We start from the raw sequence: 18,973 nt of genomic DNA on the forward strand, positions 1-18,973 counted from the left end.
TCGCCTCCTTCTGCTACACTTATGGCCCCTACTTCTGCTCATGTTTCTTCTGTATCTGGTAGTGTGGTAGTGAAAGTGAAAGAAGCTCAGTCGTGTCCGACTCTTTGCGACCCCATAGACTATACAGTCCATGGAGTTCTCCAGATCAGAATACTAGAATAGATAGCCTTTCCCTTCTCCAGGGGATCTTTCCAACCCAAGGATCGAACCCAGGTCTCCTGCATTGAGGGCAGATTCTTTACCAGCTGAGCCACAAGGGAAGCCCAAGATACTGGAGTGGGTAACCTATCCCTTCTCTAGTGGATCTTCCCAACCCAAGAATTGAACTGGGGTCTACTGCATTGCAGGCGGATTCTTTACCAACTGAGCTATCAGGATAGTGTGGGTAAGTGTTAGTAAAAAATTACAGCAGTAGTATATGATGAGAATATAAAAGACACTAAAAGTTGACATGCCATGATTAGTTTGATACTCTTCATCACACAAAAAATTAGAAGATACTGACATGGTGATGTGATTAAAGTATAAATATGTATGAATATGTGTAAAGCTGAAAGAAAATTTATGACCAACCTAGACAGCATATTAAAAAACAAAGACATTACTTTGCCAACAAAGGTCCATCTAGTCAAGGTTATGGTTTTTCCAGTAGTCCTGTATGGATGTGAGAGTTGGACTATAAAGAAAGCTGGACTATATGTGAGACTATATGTGAAAGCTGGATGTGAAAGCTGGACTATAAAGAAGAATTGATGCTTTTGAACTGTGGTGTTGGAGAAGACTCTTGAGAGTCCCTTGGACTGCAAGGAGATCCAACCTGTCCATCCTAAAGGAGATCAGTCCTGGGTGTTCATTGGAAGGACTGATGTTGAAGCTGAAACTCCAATACTTTGGCCACCTGATGCCAAGAACTGGCTCATTTGAAAAGACCCTGATGCTGGGAAAGATTGAAGGCGGGAGGAAGGGGACAACAGAGGATGAGATGGTTGAATGGCATCACCAACTCAATGGACATGAGCTTGAGTAAACTCTGGGAGTTGATGATGGACAGGGAGGCCTGGTGTGCTGCAGTCCATGGGGTCACAAAAAGTCAGACACGACTGAGCAAGTGAACTGATGTGTAAAGTATACGAAATTCTAAAATACTCTTAATACTAACAATTTCTGGCCTCAGTGCAACCTGACAAAAGTCCAAAAATATCTAACACAGGAATTATACCAGCACTGAGTTTGTTTCTGTAAGTTAATTATGTTAAAACCTATTGCACAAATAAAAACTGGTCAATAGAAGTTGATAACTAAAAATAAAATTAAATAAGTAGAACTTAAAATATCTGAGCCAAGTTTCTACTTAGAATGTAACTTAACCAGTAGTTCTGTACACAGTTTTCTGTTTGGTAAGGTTTCCATATGTACATAAATGTGATCAGTACCTAAGTGACACAGATAAGTGATAAGACTGACCCTTCCTTTACCATATAGTGGAGTGGGTAGCTATTCCCTTCTCCAGGGGATCTTCCCAGCCAAGGGATTGAACCCAGGTCTCCCTCTTTGCAGGCAGATTCTTTATCAGCTGAGCCACCAGAGAAGCCCAACAATACTGGAGTGGGTAGCCTATCTCTTCTTCAGTGGATGTTCCTAACCCAGGAATCAAACTCGGGTTTCCTGCATTGTAGGCAGATTCTTTACCAGCTGAGCTACCAGGGAAGTCCTACCATTTAGTGATTCTGTGATTATTGGCAATTTCTTCTACCTTTCTGAATTTTATTTCGCTAATGTTACTTTGGGGCTTCCCTGGTGGCACAGAGGTTAAAGCGTCTGCCTGCAATGCAGGAGACCTGGGTTCGATCCCTGGGTTGGGAAGATCCCCTGGAGAAGGAAATGGCACCCCAGTCCAATATTCTTGCCTGGAGAATCCCATGGACGGAGGAGCCTGGTGGGCTACAGTCCACAGGGTCGCAAAGAGTCGGAAATGTTACTTTCCTTCTCAGGGAGACTAAATAGACTCTACCTTACATGGAGGTTATATTAAACAAGATATTTAAGTTCACATATTGCCTGTTACTTAGTATCATATGATAAATGATGGTTACTGTTAACATCTCTCTGACAGGATTAGAATAACACTGGTTAAAACATGTCAGGTAGTATGTTGCATGCACCATCCTATGCAGCTAATATATGTACTAACTCATTAATCCTCTTATCTGTGAATACTTTCACTATCCTCATTTTATAGAAAAGGAAACTGAAGCATCCTGGTTCTAAATAAGTAACTTGCCCAAAACCTTGCAGCTAGTTAGTAGCAGAGCCCCTCAGGGAAGATTTTTCTCCTAGTCACCCATGTTACAAGATTAGGAATGGATTCCCAAGCCTTTTAGTCTTTCTTTGTCCTAGTGACCCATTTTGGCTTTTCAGCCCTTAGCTAACTATATCAGGGGTTTTTCTGTTTTCAGTCCAGGTCCTTTGAGAACTTTTTTGCAAACTTATGAAAATAAATTTAAAGCTGCTGAAAATTTTTTTAACTTTATTTGAAGATGTCATACTGTTTCTCCCTAAATTTTCTCTTTCAGTATGAAGAGAATGACTCCTTGTTGTCATAAATCAGTAGTTGGGAAATAAGTGCAAGTTTTCTTCCTTCTAGTCCTACATGAAAGCAGGCTCTGAACATAACTCCCTTTCAACCTTAACTTTACCTTTTATTATCTTTGCCTTTTCTCCCCTATTTGACCGTATTTAACTCTTGGGCTATGCTCTGTCAGGAGCTTGGCTAAGGACTTCTTAGAATAAAGTTTATTATGGAGAATTCCATAACTGTCTATCTTCAGACAGATAATTTTTGTTTGGGTGTTGTTTTTTCACTTTTAAGAGGCTTGTTGTGGGTATAATTCGGATGCCATCCAGTATGCACCCAACGTAAGGCAGTGTTTGAAGATTTTTAGTAAATGTATACGTTTGTGCAGCCGTCATCACAACTCACTTTTAGAATGCTTTCGTTATGACAAAGATTCTCTTAATGACTACTTGGAGTGAATCCCTGCTCCCAGCCCCGGGCAACCACTGATCAGTTTTCTGTCTCTAGTTTTGCTTCTTGTAGAAATTTCACACAAGTGGAAACAATAAGTAATCCTTTGTGTCTCCCTTCTTTTATTTAGGAATGTTTTCAAGGTTCATCCATGTTGATGCATCTATCATTAGTTGGTTCTCTTTTATTTCTAAATTTCCATTATATGGATATCCATTTGTTTATTCATTCACCAGCTGATAGACATTTGGACTCTTTCCAGGTTGGAACCATTATGAAGAAAGCTACTGTAAAAATCTACGTACAAGTCTTTGTGTGGACATATGTTTTAATTTCTCTTGGTGCATAACTAGAAATAGACTTTCTTAGTAACACTAAGTGAGTTTTTAACTTTTTAAACAATTGCCGAGCCATTTTCCAAAGTGTGCCACTTTGGATTCCCACCTGCTATGGGATAAGGGTTTCAGTTTCTCAGTATGCACAGTGATGTCTGCTGTTTTCCAGTGTTTTTTCAGTATAGCCATTCTCCTGAGTATGTGGTATCTTACATGGTTTTACCTTGAGTTGTCCAGATTACTAATAATGTAGGACAATTTTTTATGCACTTTTTTATACTGTCTGCATATCTTCTTTAGTGAAGTGTTAAAAATCCTTTGCCCAGTGATCAGCCCTGGGTGTTCTTTGGAAGGAATGATGCTAAAGCCGAAACTCCAGTACTTTGGCCACCTCATGCGAAGAGTTGACTCATTGGAAAAGACCCTGATGCTGGGAGGGACTGGGGGCAGGAGGACAAGGGGACGACAGAGGATGAGATGTCTGGATGGCATCACTGACTCGATGGACGTGAGTCTGAGTGAACTCCGGGAGTTGGTGATAGACAAGGAGGCCTGGCGTGCTGCGATTCATGGGGTTGCAAAGAGTCGGACACAACTGAGCGACTGAACTGAACTGTATCTTCTTTAGTGAGGTGTTAAAAATCCTCTGCCCAGTGTACAGTTGTGTTGTCTTCCTATGTTGATGAGCCAAAAGTGTTCTTAATATATTTTGTGTACAAACTATACTAATCTTTTTATCAGATATATGATTTGTAAAGCTGTTCCCAGTCTGTAGCTTCTCTTTTTGTTTCCTTAATGGTGTGTTTTTCAGTAAGCCCAATTTATCAGTTTATCCAACTTTTTTTAATAGATTGTGCTTTTGGTATTGGTGTTATAGCTAATAAATCTTTGCCTTACTCAAGTCTCAAAGAGTTTCTTCTGGAAATTTAGTAATTCTAGCTATTAGATTTATATCTATGATTCATATAGAAGTACTTTTTATGTTTAATGCAAGATAAGGGTCTAATAAGTTCTTTTTTTTTTTTTCTTTTTTGGCATATGGTATGTAATTGCTCCAGCACCATTTACTGAAAACACTGTCTCTTGCCCTTGTTGAATTTCCTTGGCTGTTTTGTTGAAAATGAACTATAAATATATGGGTGTATTTTTGGATTCTCTGTGTTGTTTCTCTCACTGGTCTGTCCTTATACTGCTACCATGCTGTCTTGATTACTGTAGCTTTTGTAGTAGGTCTTTGTTGCTTGTTGCTAAGTTGCTTCAGTCATGTCCGACTCTGTGCGACCCCATAGATGGCAGCTCACCAGGCTCCCCGTCCCTGGGATTCTCCAGGCAAGAACACTGGAGTGGGTTGCCATTTCCTTCTCCAATGCATGAAAGTGAAAAGTGAAAGTGAAGTCGCTCAGTCATGTCTGACTCTTAGCAACCCCATGGACTGCAGCCTACCAGGCTCCTCCATCCATAGGATGTTCCAGGCAAGAGTACTGGAGTGGGGTGCCATTGCCTTCTCCGAGTAGGTCTTTAAGTTGGGTTTCTTATGGCAGAAAGTGAAGAAGAACTAAAAAGCCTCTTGCTGAAAGTGAAAGAGGAGAGTGAAAAAGTTGGCTTAAAGCTCAACATTCAGAAAACAAAGGTCGTGGCATCTGGTCCCATCACTTCATGGGAAATAGATGGGGAAACAGTGGAAACAGTGTCAGACTTTATTTTGGGGGGCTCCAAAATCACTGCAAATGGTGATTGCAGCCATGAATTTAAAGGACGATTACTCCTTGGAAGGAAAGTTATGACCAACCTAGATAGCATATTCAAAAGCAGAGACATTACTTTGTCAACAAAGGTCCGTCTAGTCAAGGCTATGGTTTTTCCAGTGGTCATGTATAGATGTGAGAGTTGGACTGTGAAGAAGGCTGAGTGCCCAAAGAATTGATGCTTTTGAACTATGGTGTTGGAGAAGACTCTCGAGAGTCCCTTGGACTGCAAGGAGATCCAACCAGTCCATCCTAAAGATCAGTCCTGGGTGTTCATTGGAAGGACTGATGTGAAGCTGAAACTCCAGTACTTTGGCCACCTCATGGGAAGAGTTGACTCATTGGAAAAGACCCTGATGCTGGGAGGGATTGGGGTCAAGAGGACAAGGGGACGACAGAGGATGAGATGGCTGGATGGCATCACCGACTCCATGGACATGAGTTTGGGTGAACTCCAGGAGTTGGTGATGGACAGGGAGGCCTGGCGTGTTGTGATTCATGGGGTCGCAAAGAATCAGACACGACTGAGCAACTGAATTGAACTGAAGCTGGGTTTATCCATTCCATTAACTTTGTTCCTTTTCAAAATTGTTTTGGCTATCTTAGGTCCTTTGCATTTTCATATAGATTTTAGAATCAGCTTGCTGATGTTTTCTATTGGAAAACATGCTGAAATATTTTGATGGTGGGTGGATTGAATCTTGCATCAATTTGAAGAGACCAGCAATCTCAACAACATTAAAATCTTCCAACCCATGAAAATGATATTTTTCAGTTTATTTAGCTATTCTTTAATATTGCAGCAAATTTTAAGAAACTCTCTTTATCTGTTTTTATGCTCAAATGTTTTCATAAATATTTTTATGCTAATATGAATGAAATTCTTTTCTTGATTTAATTTTCTCATTATTCATTTAATATATAAAAATACCATTGATTTTTCTAAGTTGATCTTTAGCATTAGTGAACTCACTTTTTCTAGTGGATTCATTAGATTCCTTAAATTTTCTACATAGGAGGCTATGTCACTTGCCCCCCAAAAAACTTTTCCTTTTCAATCTATATGCTTTTAATTTCTTTCTCTTACTTTCCTGGCCTGAATATATGTTCTGCTCCACTAAAATGCTGAATTGAAGAACAGAATTCTTTGCCTTGTTGGTATTCTTAATGGAACAGCATTTAGTATTCTACCAATAAAGCTGATCATAGCTCTAGACCTTTTATCAGGTTGCAGGAGTTTCCTTCTGTTCTTTCTTTGCTGAGAATTTTTATCATGAATCAGGGTTGGTTTTGTAAACTGAGTTTTCTGCAAGTACTAAGATCACCATGGGATTTTTATCCTTTTTTCTTTTCATATGGCTTATTTCATTAATATTTGCATTTCATACCAACTCTTGCCTTTCTGATTAAAAACATAATCATGACATAGAATGCTTTTAATGTATTTCAGTACTCAAAATGTTAATATTTTGTTAAGGATTTTTGTCTCTGAGTTCATGAGGATTATTGGTCTGAAAATATTAATATTTCCATCTCTTTCTCTGTTTTTGCAAATAGACCACTTTTGCTGAACTTGTAAAATGAGTTTATTTCTCATCTGTTTTTGAAATCATGTCTAGGAATTCCTGATTATCCAGTGGTTAGAACTCAGTGCTCTCACTGCTACGGCTCCAGGTTTGATCCCTGGTCAGGAAACTAAGATATGGCATGCCAACTGGCCAAAAAAAAGAAATAATCTCTGTAGAATTGGTTGTATTCCCTCTTAAATATAAAGTTATCTGGACTGGGTTGTTTTGTGTTGTTTTGACTATTTTAAATTACAAGTTGGATTTTTGTAATAGATAAAAGGCTATCCAGATTTTCCTGTCTTTTTCAGTCCATTTTTATAACTTAACATCTTTCAAAGAATTTGTCCATTTCATCTAAGTGTTTAGTTTATTGACACAAATTGCTTATAATATTCCCTTAGTATTCTTTGAATATTTATAGCATCTATAGTGCTGTCTCCTTCATCATGTCTGAAGTTGGTTATTTGTGTGTTATCTTCTCAGTCTACTACTAGTTTAGTAACTTTATTATTTTTAAAGATATGCCCTTACTTTTGTTGTTTTTTCTCTATTTTCTATTTTTTTGTTTCCTTCTTTTACCTATATTAGTTTATTTGTCTTACTTTGGGCTTGATTTGCTCCTTTTTAAACCTCTTAAGATGGAAGGTTAGATTATTGTTAACCTCTTTCTAACACAGACATTTAAATTTATTAATTTCTTTCTGAGCACTCCTTTAGCTGCATCCCATATATTTAGATATGTTATATTTTTATTTTCATTCAAGATTTTTTTCTCTTTCTACTTCTAATTTAGTGTTTCCTGAAAGTGTGGACTGATTGTCCTAAAATTAATCTCTGTAAGACTAAAAAATAATTCTTTTAATTGTGTATTTTGTTTATGCCTAATAATTTTAATAGGTCTGATATCCTTTTTTTGATCATTTTTACTGCTTTGAGATAGCATGTGTGTTAGTCTTACTTTTTTCACATGTGGAATTTAAAGCTCATAATTTATTGAGACCTAAAGAATGATATAGAATCATCCTTCTTATACTTTTGCCAATAAAACACCAAATTGCAAGTGAAAATATTGAAGTGAATTAAAGCACCACATTTTTTGTAGCATTTCAGTTATAGTATGGAGTGTATATTTGTACATATTTTTAGTCAGTCTGAATAATAAATATTTTAAAATATTTGGAGTTTTCTTAAATGCTGGCCTACCTATTACATAGGTAGTATTCTCTTCACATGTCTCTGACTGATTTCTCAGAACTAATCATAAGATCAGAGCAGAGGCATAGTTGGAAACGTTCTCATTAATTTCATTCCCAAGTTATTTAATGAACCTTTTTGCAAGTAAATAACTAGTGTAAGTCGGGGAAAATGCATCAAAATTTCTCTTATTTAAGCTAATTGAACATTTTCACCATTCTTTCAGAATTAATACTACTATGAAAATGTAAATACAGAAGGTCTTCTAGATTTTAAAAAGCCTTAACAGCTAGTAATTATATATATTAGACTCACAGTTTCAATAAATTTGTGGAAATGGTCATTTAAAAAGATTAATATTTTGAAAACATACCGTCTCAAAAAGCAGCATTTACTCACAGTTAGCATTAAGTATTTGCATTAATATTCTGTTTTACGCCCCTTAAAATTTTCTCACAGACTCTGAAATCATATGCAGTTAATTTAGAATTTGGTCCACTTCAAACTTGTTTGATTTTTCTCATGTACTGAAGAGAATTATTTACTAAGCAATTAACAGTGTAAATAGGAGATTTTTTTTATTTGGTTCACCTAGGGAGCCCAATTATTTTGAAGAACCTAAGTAGAATGATTTGCATATACAAAATCAATGTATAGATGAGTTTCAACCTTAAGGTGTAGTCTCTAGTTTGAAACATTTCATGGGTAGTTAGTTTATGTTGTTACATACTTTGAAACTTAAATTGCATTTACTTTTAAATACTGACTTAGGTCTTTCACTAATTCAGTGTCCTACCCTCACCTCTGTTATTGGTCAGCCTTTTTGTAGATGATCAAATGTTTATGCATTGAACACCCTCTTCCTCAACATGTATGATGAGTGCTGTAAAGGCTTGTCTTTTCTTTTTCGCTCTGGACTTGAAGGCCAAAGTAAGCAGGTGTTGCATCATGCTGAACCCAATTCCACGGGATCAAGAAGGATGCTGGGTGAGGGGGAGGAGCAGTAAGGTACTTTCCTTTGGGAATGCCCCACCGTCTAGTGCCAAGTTCGTTCCAATTCATAGCCAAGCACAATAGCCAATTGTCTTTGTCACTGCAGTGTTTCACAGGCAGTTTCTCAGATTTTTTTCCCTCTAATTTCCTAGGGGAGATGGACTCGTCTCTCTCATTTCTGCTGTGATCTATTACTTTTATTTTTAGTTGTGGATTTCTTTTGTTCAGAAGTAGTTTATGTCAACTGTAAAAAAAAAACTTGCTAATTGAAGTTATTGACATAATTTTATTTCGCGTGCTTTAGTAAGTCTAGAAAAGCATCTTTTTATTTAAAACTTACTATTAAAGCATATGTTTTTATGATATTTAAAAATAATTTTGATAATTACCCTTAAAAGAAAAAATATTTTTATATCATGATAAAAAATAAAAGAAGTTTTTTCCAAATATGCTGTGTCATTTTTCTCTGTGCATTTTGTCTCTTTTTCTGTTTAGCAGCACATAGAAAAGTTCCAGACCTTGGAACTTTTACTAATTAAAGTTCAGCCAAATTAATAGCTGGGTGAGACTAAGCAGAAAGCAAGAAACATTTTTAAAAATGAATTTGTCATTCTTTCACACAATATTGTGGCATACTTATGGAGAAACTCAATAGCCAAAGAGAAATGACTGCCAAGATGCTAACCTGAAATTTTTAAAACTTTCAAAAAAAAAATTAACACCCTAAAAACTTACAAAAAGTTAGGGGGGCACATGTAAAAAGTTTGCATCAGAGTCAATCTGGAAATCTCATCAGCATCCTTGCCTAGTTTAAAAACAAAAAAAAAGAGGGACAACACAACATTCTGATGGCTAATACTTTTTATTTTGGGGTACTATGCATGGCCACACTATTGGTCAGTTGTGTGGATCAAGGTGTTCAGAGATGCTAAAACAATAACAACAAAATTTCCCTGCCACTCTTTTTGATGAAGCTTTTGAAAGAATACTCCAGCAGAATTAAGGAGAACAGAATAGTCAAGAATTAAGACGACATCAGTTAATTCAGTCACTCAGTCGTGTCTGACTCTTTGCGACCCCGTGAATTGCAGCACGCCAGGCCTCCCTGTCCGTCACCAACTCCTGGAGTAAGGACGACATAGGATCCAGGAAAAAAAGGTGATTGAAGAAAAGACCAAAGAACCATATTCAAGAATGAGAGCTGGTCCATTATGAAAGCAACTCATGCTTGAAGAAAGTTAGGAATGGCATTTCCAGAGAGAAAAATGGAACTGGTGAATTATATGGTACTTTGAGAATTTAGAAACTAATATTGGATTTTGACAGAACTGATGGATCTGGAAAACATTGAATTAACTACATAGAATATTAAACATTTTTTAGAAAATCAGGCAGTTATTAATTCTACAAAAAAGTAAATGTGCAGAAGAAACCCTATTGATAGTATACCAGTTGACCGTAGAGTGAACAATATCGTAGCAATTATACCAATGGAAATACCATTAATACTGTTAATTTAACTAAAAGTTGAGCACTGATTATGTTGGGAGGAGAAGGATAAAGTAGTTTAAAGAGCTAAATCCTTGTTGAAGTCAGCAAATGTTGCCTCAATTCAGTTCAGTCACTCAGTCATGTCCAACTCTTTGCAACCCCATGAATCGCAGCACGCCAGGCCTCCCTGTCCATCACCAACTCCAGGAGTTCACTGAGACTCACGTCCATCGAGTCAGTGATGCCATCCAGCCATCTCATCCTCTGTCATCCCCTTCTCCTCTTGCATAATAGCAGAATAAGCATCAGTACTAAAATGTAAAAGAAAAGACAAACATCTGAATTATTTAAAAAAATAGGTACTTTTGGGGAATGGTAGGGGGCCATGTTTTTCATAAACTTTTACAGTTTAGGGTATTTTAAAACTCTTTGCAACTGTCTCTCCTAAAAATAAAATTTAATTTTTAAAGGAATAATGGTGTTTAAATTGTCAAAGAAGTAGAATAATTATGGATTGTAGTTAACTTTGTTCATTTTTGTCTCATTATTTTCTAGAGTTCCTGGAATAACTATTGCTACAGATATTATCTGTGGTTTTCCTGGAGAAACAGACCAAGATTTTCAAGAAACAGTGAAACTTGTTGAAGAGTACAAATTTCCAAGTCTCTTTATTAACCAGTTTTACCCAAGACCAGGAACTCCTGCTGCAAAAATGGAACAAGTTCCAGCACAAGTGGTAAGACATTTTTCTTATAAGATATAAACTTTAGCCAGTAGCTATAACAATGCAGCTGTTTTGCCTACCTTCACGAAACCAGCTCATGGTATGACCCTTAAGTTACAAATTATGGAGTGTTTGTTCCCAGTTGGGGTCTAGGGCAGGGAGACCTTAGTACACTAAATGACCTTAGGCGACTAAAATGTTACTTTTTTTTTTTCCTCTTGGGGAATGAGGGTCAGATAACACTGGGAAAATTTTTTTTAAACTTATATTTAGTACTAACTGTATTTACAAGATAAGTCCTTGAATGTTTGAAAATAAGGCAAAATTTAAATATCTGTGAGTGAAGGAGGCTTCCCTACTTCATAAGAGCTGCTTTTCATAATTTGTTGCTTACTGGGGAGTCCCCTGGTTTTCTTCCCTTTCCATGGGATAGATTTGATGCTGTCTCTCTATTTCGGATGTGGTATTGCTTTCACAAGGAACCTCAATTTCATCCTTACATGTTCATTGATATATTAGAATAAGATGACATGAAATAAATGTGAAGGAGTTTGAGATCCAGGAAAGGCAAACTGTTTCCCAGAATGCCCCAGAAATTAATAGCCTCACACAATTTCTCACACAATAGCCAATTTCAGTTAAATTCATTGGCTCAAGATGAAAAAATATTAATAAGCCTTAAGAGGAAGTAGAATTTTTTCAATGAAAAATTTCTGCTTTGTTTCTGATAACTAAAACAAATGGTGTGCTACCATTAATTTTTCATAAACATAGAAAGAAATCAAATGAATTCCTTGCTTTTTATATCTAAATTACAATTTTTATTGACATATAATATGCATACAACAAAATTACCTCTTTCCAGCATGTGGTTTTTCGAATTTTGATCAATGCATTTACTAGTGTAACTGCATCTACCATCAAAATCTGGAACAGTTCCATCAGATCCCCTCAAATTCCCTTTTACTTTTTTGTAGTCATCTACTCTCTCCATCCCCAGCTCCTGGCAACTACTGTTCTATTGTCCTTAAATAGTCTAATTCATTCTTTTTTAAACTTCTTTAATAAAAAAAATTTTTTTTGAGCTATGAAATACATGCAGAAAAGTGTGTTTCTAGATGTTTTCTCCTCATCTCTTTTTTGGTTTCTTGCTATTTGCTATAGCGAGGAGCGAGGTGAACAGCAGCAGTGACATGTTTGGTCCCTACAGAAGTAAAGCTGCTGTCCACCCATGGGGCTGCTGGAAATACAGGCTCTGAAGCCCCACACCACCCTGGACCTCCCCATTCAGTCTTCCTCTCCAAGTGATTTGTGTGTACATTAAAATTGTGGTCTTGGAGAAGACTCTTGAGAGTCCCTTGGACTGCAAGGAGATCCAACCAGTCAATCCTAAAGGAAATCAGTCCTGAATATTCATTGGAAGGACTGATGCTGAAGCTGAAACTCCAATGGTTTGGCCACCTGATGCCAAGAACTGACTCACTGGAAAAGACCCTGATGCTGGGAAAGATTGAGGGTGGGAGGAGAAGGGGACGACAGAGGATGAGATGGATGGATGGCATCACCAACGTGATGGACATGAGTTTGAGTAAACTCCAGAAGTTAGTGATGGACAGGGAAGCCTGGAGTGCTGCAGTCCATGGGGTCGCAAAGAGTCGGACACAACTGAGCCACTGAACTGAACTGATCCTAGTTTACCGTTGCTTTACTCATCTGTTTTTAATCTGTCCTCAAATCCACCTAAGGAATTTCTAACTTTCTTTAATTAATCTATTTTTTACTTCTAGAGTTACAATATTATTCTTTTTTTTAATAGATTCCAGTGTTCTGGTGAAGTTCCCCATACTTTCCTCTGTATTTTTTTTTAACATGTTTAATCAGTTATCTTAAAGCCCATACTGAATTCTCTAATATCTGAATCTAATGTCAGTTTGTTTGTATTGACTTTTTTCCCTTGATTTTGATGACTTGTCTTCTCTTTCCATATATATGATCATTTTCATTCTATGATTACCTTTGTCTACTAATTTTTAAAAAACAGCTATGGGTTCTAGACTGTAATATATCTTCCTCTGGGAGGACTTTGGTTTTGTTAGACTCTAAGGTAAGGACTAAGTATTGCAACTGATCTGAGATTGATTTTTGAAACTATTTTTCAGTCTTTTTAAGATTGGGTTATTTCTAGCTTGCCCTAACTTTTTGAAGGCGGACAGTGGCGTGTTGGTATTTAACAGCTGACATTCAGTGGAATGGGTTCTGACTTGTAGCTTTTGCCGATTTCCATAGTGTAAATACTTTCACTGTTGCCAGTTTCAAATCACCAGTGTGATATCACTCAACATCAAATTGGAAAGAGAAACACGTAATCAACTCTTGGAACTGGTTAAAAGCCTGAGCAAACCAAAATTCTGTGGTGGTTACCAGGGCCTTTTCTTTATAGGAGGTTTTCAACTTTTAATTTTTGTCTCTGCAAGCTCATGAAAACCCTTAAGGCTCTGCATAGTTACTCAGTCTCTCAGCTTTTACTTGGCTTCTCAAGCTGCCATCCACTGCTTACAAATTGATAAATACCCAGAGGGGAAAAGTAGATTCAAATATTGAGCTTTTCTCTAGGATCTTAATTTCTCAGGTTCTTACTGCCTTGATAGCTTTTTGATGTTGAAACAGTACATATTATAAATTTTATTCACCTTTTCTAACTGTTGTTGGAAAGATCACTGGTCTGATACAAGCTGGTTTGCCTTAGCCAGAAGCAGAACTCTACATAAAATCAGCTTTCAGATGCTTTTTATTTTGTTCTTTCATCTTTTACACATAACCCGTTAGCATCTTCCTTACATTTTTAGACTTCAGTCATCCAGCCCTGGCATAGCAGAACTTTTTTTTTTTTTTTAATGACTTTATATATTTTAGAGCAGTTTTAGATTCAAAGCAAAATTGATTAGAAGGGACATAGAGTTCCCTTATGGTCTGCCACATACACATGCAGCTTCCCCTGATACCAGCATCGCTTGCCAGAGTGGTATGTTGGTTACATCATTATCACCCAAAGTCAGTAGCTTATATTTCATTTCACTCCACATTCTGTGGGTTTGGGGAAATGTGTAAAGACATGCAACTACCGTTATAGTATCGTACAGAATAGTTTATCTTCAATAAAAATCCTCTGTACTCTCCCTTTTCGTTGTTCCCGTGCCCTTCAATGCTCCTGCTTATTTTTACTGTCTTCATAATTTTGCCTTTTCAACTATGTCATATAGTCAGGATCCTAGAGTAATGTAGCCTTTTCAGATTGCCTTATTTCACTTAGTAGTATGCAGTTAAAGTTTCTCCATGACCTTTTATGGCTTAATAGCTCATTTCATTTTAAAACAACAGAAATTCATTGTCTGACAATTCTGGATACTGAAGCCCAGAGGCAGGCCCCTGCTTCTCTGGACGACACAGGAGAACCCTTCCTTGCCTCTTCCTGGCTTTGGGTGGTTTCCTGATCGTCTTCCCTTTGCTTATATCTGCCTTCATGGTCACATGATGTCCCTATGTGTCTCTTGTCTTCATATGGCTGTCTTTCTGTAAGGGCTCCAGTCAGAACAGGTTTGGGACCCACTGTACTTCTCACCTCAACTTCTTACATCTGCAGTAACCCCCTTTTCAAATAAGGTTGTGTTCTGAGGTTAAGGGGTTATGACTTCATCATACAACACAATCCACAGCACTTCTCTAAATTTCTGTAATTATGCTCTAGGTGAAAAGTGTAGCCTGAAAGACTTTGATCTTTATAAAATTCAGAATCTTTAATAAAGGGAATTAAGTATTAGTGATGAAACTTTAGAGGCTTTCCATCAAAGAGAGGATGTATCATGTGCCTTGAATCTCATTGGTTTTCTTAAATTTATCAAAAGTTAACAATTGTCTGCTTTAAAGTAGGTACTTTTGAAATTCCTTAGTAACTAGACTTCACTAAAGTAAAACACTGCTACCAAATACTCATTGGAAAAGACTCTGATTCTGGGAGGGATTGGGGGCAAGAGGAGAAGGGGACAACAGAGGATGAGATGGCTGGATGGCATCACTGACTCCATGGACGTGAGTCTGAGTGAACTCCGGGAGTTGGTGATGGACAGGAAGGCCTGGCGTGCCGCGATTCATGGGGTCACAAAGAGTCGGACACGACTGAGCAACTGATCTGATCTGATCTGATCTGACCAAATACTTAGATAGGAAAATTTTCTCTAATTTGTTTCCCATTTCCTTATCTAAAAAAATCAGTGATAACAATAGGCTCTAACCCATACTGAAAGAAAAACAAAATAACAGTTACTTTCAAACAACACTTTTTATCCTGTCTTTATTTTTATTTTTTTTTTTTTAATTTTATTTTATTTTTAAACTTTACATAACTGTATTAGATTTGCCAAATATCAAAATGAATCCGCCACAGGTATACATGTGTTCCCCATCCTGAACCCTCCTCCGTCCTCCCTCCCCATTCCATCCCTCTGGGTCGTCCCAGTGCACCAGCCCCAAGCATCCAGTATCGTGCATCGAACCTGGACTGGCAACTCATTTCATACATGATATTTTACATGTTTCAATGCCATTCTCCCAAATCTTCCCACCCTCTCCCTCTCTCACAGAGTCCATAAGACTGTTCTATACATCAGTGTCTCTTTTGCTGTCTCGTACACAGGGTTATTGTTACCATCTTTCTAAATTCCATATATATGCGTTAGTATACTGTATTGGTGTTTTTCTTTCTGGCTTACTTCACTCTGTATAATAGGCTCCAGTTTCATCCACCTCATTAGAACTGATTCAAATGTATTCTTTTTAATGGCTGAATAATACTCCATTGTGTATATGTACCACAGTTTTCTTATCCATTCATCTGCTGATGGACATCTAGGTTGCTTCCATGTCCTGGCTATTATAAACAGTGCTGTGATGAACATTGGGGTACACGTGTCTCTTTCCCTTCTGGTTTTCTCAGTGTGTATGCCCAGCAGTGGGATTGCTGGATCATAAGGCATGTCTATTTCCAGTTTTTTAAGGAATCTCCACACTGTTCTCCATAGTGGCTGTACTAGTTTGCATTCCCACCAACAGTGGAAGAGGGTTCCCTTTTCTCCACACCCTCTCCAGCATTTATTACTTGTAGACTTTTGGATCGCAGCCATTCTGACTGGTGTGAAATGGTACCTCATAGTGGTTTTGATTTGCATTTCTCTGATAATGAGTGATGTTGAGCATCTTTTCATGTGTTTGTTAGCCATCTGTATGTCTTCTTTGGAGAAATGTCTGTTTAGTTCTTTGGCCCATTTTTTGATTGGGTCATTTATTTTTCTGGAGTTGAGCTGTAGGAGTTGCTTGTATATTCTTGAGATTAGTTGTTTGTCAGTTGCTTCATTTGCTATTATCTTCTCCCATTCTGAAGGTTGTCTTTTCACCTTGCTAATAGTTTCCTTTGATGTGCAGAAGCTTTTAAGGTTAATTAGGTCCCATTTGTTTATTTTTGCTTTTATTTCCAATATTCTGGGAGGTGGGTCATAGAGGATCCTGCTGTGATGTATGTCAGAGAGTGTTTTGCCTATGTTCTCCTCTAGGAGTTTTATAGTTTCTGGTCTTACGTTTAGATCTTTAATCCATTTTGAGTTTATTTTTGTGTATGGTGTTAGAAAGTGTTCTAGTTTCATTCTTTTACAAGTGGTTGACCAGAGTCCCCAGCACCACTTGTTAAAGAGATTGTCTTTAATCCATTGTATATTCTTGCCTCCTTTGTCGAAGATGAGGTGTCCATATGTGCGTGGATTTATCTCTGGGCTTTCTATTTTGTTCCATTGATCTATATTTCTGTCTTTGTGCCAGTACCATACTGTCTTGATAACTGTGGCTTTGTAGTAGAGCCTGAAGTCAGGTAGGTTGATTCCTCCAGTTCCATTCTTCTTTCTCAAGATCGCTTTGGCTATTCGAGGTTTTTTGTTTTTCCATACAAATTGTGAAATTATTTGTTCTAGCTCTGTGAAGAATGCTGTTGGTATCCTGTCTTTAGAATGCCTCTTAGTGAAAATATGTTGTTGCCTTGAATATATTTTATTTCCATTAAAATCAGACTCCCCAGATGTTCTTTCAAAAGGTTAAATTTGCATGTTTACATTTTCTATTTCATTGAGTCTTCCTTTCTTAGTCTTCATTAATCTTAAGTAATTCTATTAGTATTTTAAAAATTGTGGCTGAGGTTCTTAGTCTAACTAGAAAAGGTAACTTAAGTTTAAAAAGTCCTTTGATTCTTAGCTATCATTTCCAGACTTTCTTTTTAAGAAAATTTTGATGAAGAATAAATAATGAAACTGTAATGAAGTCTGTGGTTTAAGAGGCCTATGACTTGAAAAAAATAATTTTTAGGTGACAAGACTAGCTTTGGAATGTTCATGTTGGTTTAAAACATTACCTTGTAATATTAAACCCACCTGCTTGCTTGTCTTACGTCTTGGAACCAGAGATAGAGATAATGTGTTTAGATCTATGTTAGCATAAAATACTCATAACTCACTCACATGCAGTTTCTAGTACATTTACCCTAGGGATGATGCTTCTTCCTCAGCTCTGAAGAGGGTAGGTGCTTGTTTCTGAGACAGCTGCAGGGCCATCCTTAGGGTAGATGAAGGTAGCTTCACTGAAACTGTCCCCATTGGATTTCACTGAGGGAGTGAATTTTTGCTGGAGGTATTTCGGATCAGGGCTAGGTGACCACTTGGAATAGATGTCAAATAAGAAATGTTCCTAAATCATATGCAGATTTAAGAACAGTGACATATAACTGCTCTCCCAAATCTAGCTGCCTATGAATTCTTTAAAAAAGCAGAATGGAGAAATAAAGCAGATAGATAAGAACTTTGTCACTTTTCTCTAAATGTTTTTAAAACTTGTTGTTTCTGAGTATGATGTAAAAGTTTAACAGCTTAATATTTTGGAGAATCTCAAGTTGCCTTAATGGAAGGAATTCTGATATTTTTACCTTGCTTGATAGCATAATTACATTATTTACACAGTTTCTGATTTTCAAATTAAACTTTTTTCTTTGGGAGGAGAGGGAAATGTATTTTCCAGAGTTTTTATACTCTAGATTGTTCACTGTATTTTATTCTAAACCAATTTCCAATCATACCTCAAGGCAAGCCCTTTTTCTCATGATCTTTTTCATTTGATTTATCTTTTCAGAAGGAATATTTTGGGTTTCTTAAGCAGTTAATTGCATTTGGTTCCTATAGTGGGTCTTTTTCTGGACATGTCATATCTCTTTTTACTTCCATTTTTGATAGAGTTTTTAGCCTGACAATAGTTTTGTTTTTATAGATTTCAGCAGATTACTTAGAATCTTTTATGATGACTCTATAGTAACAGTAAGAAGTATGAGCTGGATTTTCATCCATATAGGTGGTTGGGAATCACCTACCTTGTATGAATTTTAATACAGATGGTATTCATTTAACAAATGGAGAAGCAACTTGAATGGTCTCTAAGGCCCCTTGAAACTCTTAATTGTCTTTGATTCTCTATCATTTGGTCTTGAGGCCACCATTCAAACCAATATTTAGAAACTTTGGGTGCTTTCGCTTCCTAGATCATCCACTTAAATATGTTTTCTGCATTTCCCTATTCTTTCACCTTTTCCTTTATTATAAATCTGATGACTTTTTGTTTGTATAATCAGTTAATTAAATGGCCTTTTCTTGACTATAAATTACTAATAGTAAACATAATAATTTGTTTTTTGTGGGGACTTGTAATGGTGGCAGTAAGACCAACTGTGGTAGAGAGAGTAAGTGACTCCCAGAAATGTCCACAGGCCAATCCTCACACCTGTGAATGCATTGCCTTACAGAATAAAAAGGGCTTTT

At 37.0% G+C, this 18,973-nt stretch overlaps 1 protein-coding gene across 20 annotated transcripts in view; it reads left to right on the top strand.

Annotated features, from left to right (window-relative positions):
• Positions 1 to 18,973, top strand: part of CDKAL1 (CDK5 regulatory subunit associated protein 1 like 1) — a 777,071-nt gene that overhangs the window by 468,746 nt on the left and 289,352 nt on the right. For all 20 annotated transcript variants that reach the window (XR_008711390.1, XR_008711388.1, XR_008711389.1 and 17 more), the window contains one exon: positions 10,907 to 11,087. Coding sequence is in view for 16 of the 20 variants with exons in the window: in XM_055570761.1 (XP_055426736.1) it covers positions 10,907 to 11,087 (181 nt within the window). In the remaining 4 variants the exon portion in view is untranslated. The remainder of the gene's footprint in view (positions 1 to 10,906; positions 11,088 to 18,973) is intronic.

This window comes from Bubalus kerabau, chromosome 3 (assembly GCF_029407905.1).
Source record: "Bubalus kerabau isolate K-KA32 ecotype Philippines breed swamp buffalo chromosome 3, PCC_UOA_SB_1v2, whole genome shotgun sequence".
NCBI classification, from domain to species: Eukaryota; Metazoa; Chordata; class Mammalia; order Artiodactyla; family Bovidae; genus Bubalus; species Bubalus kerabau.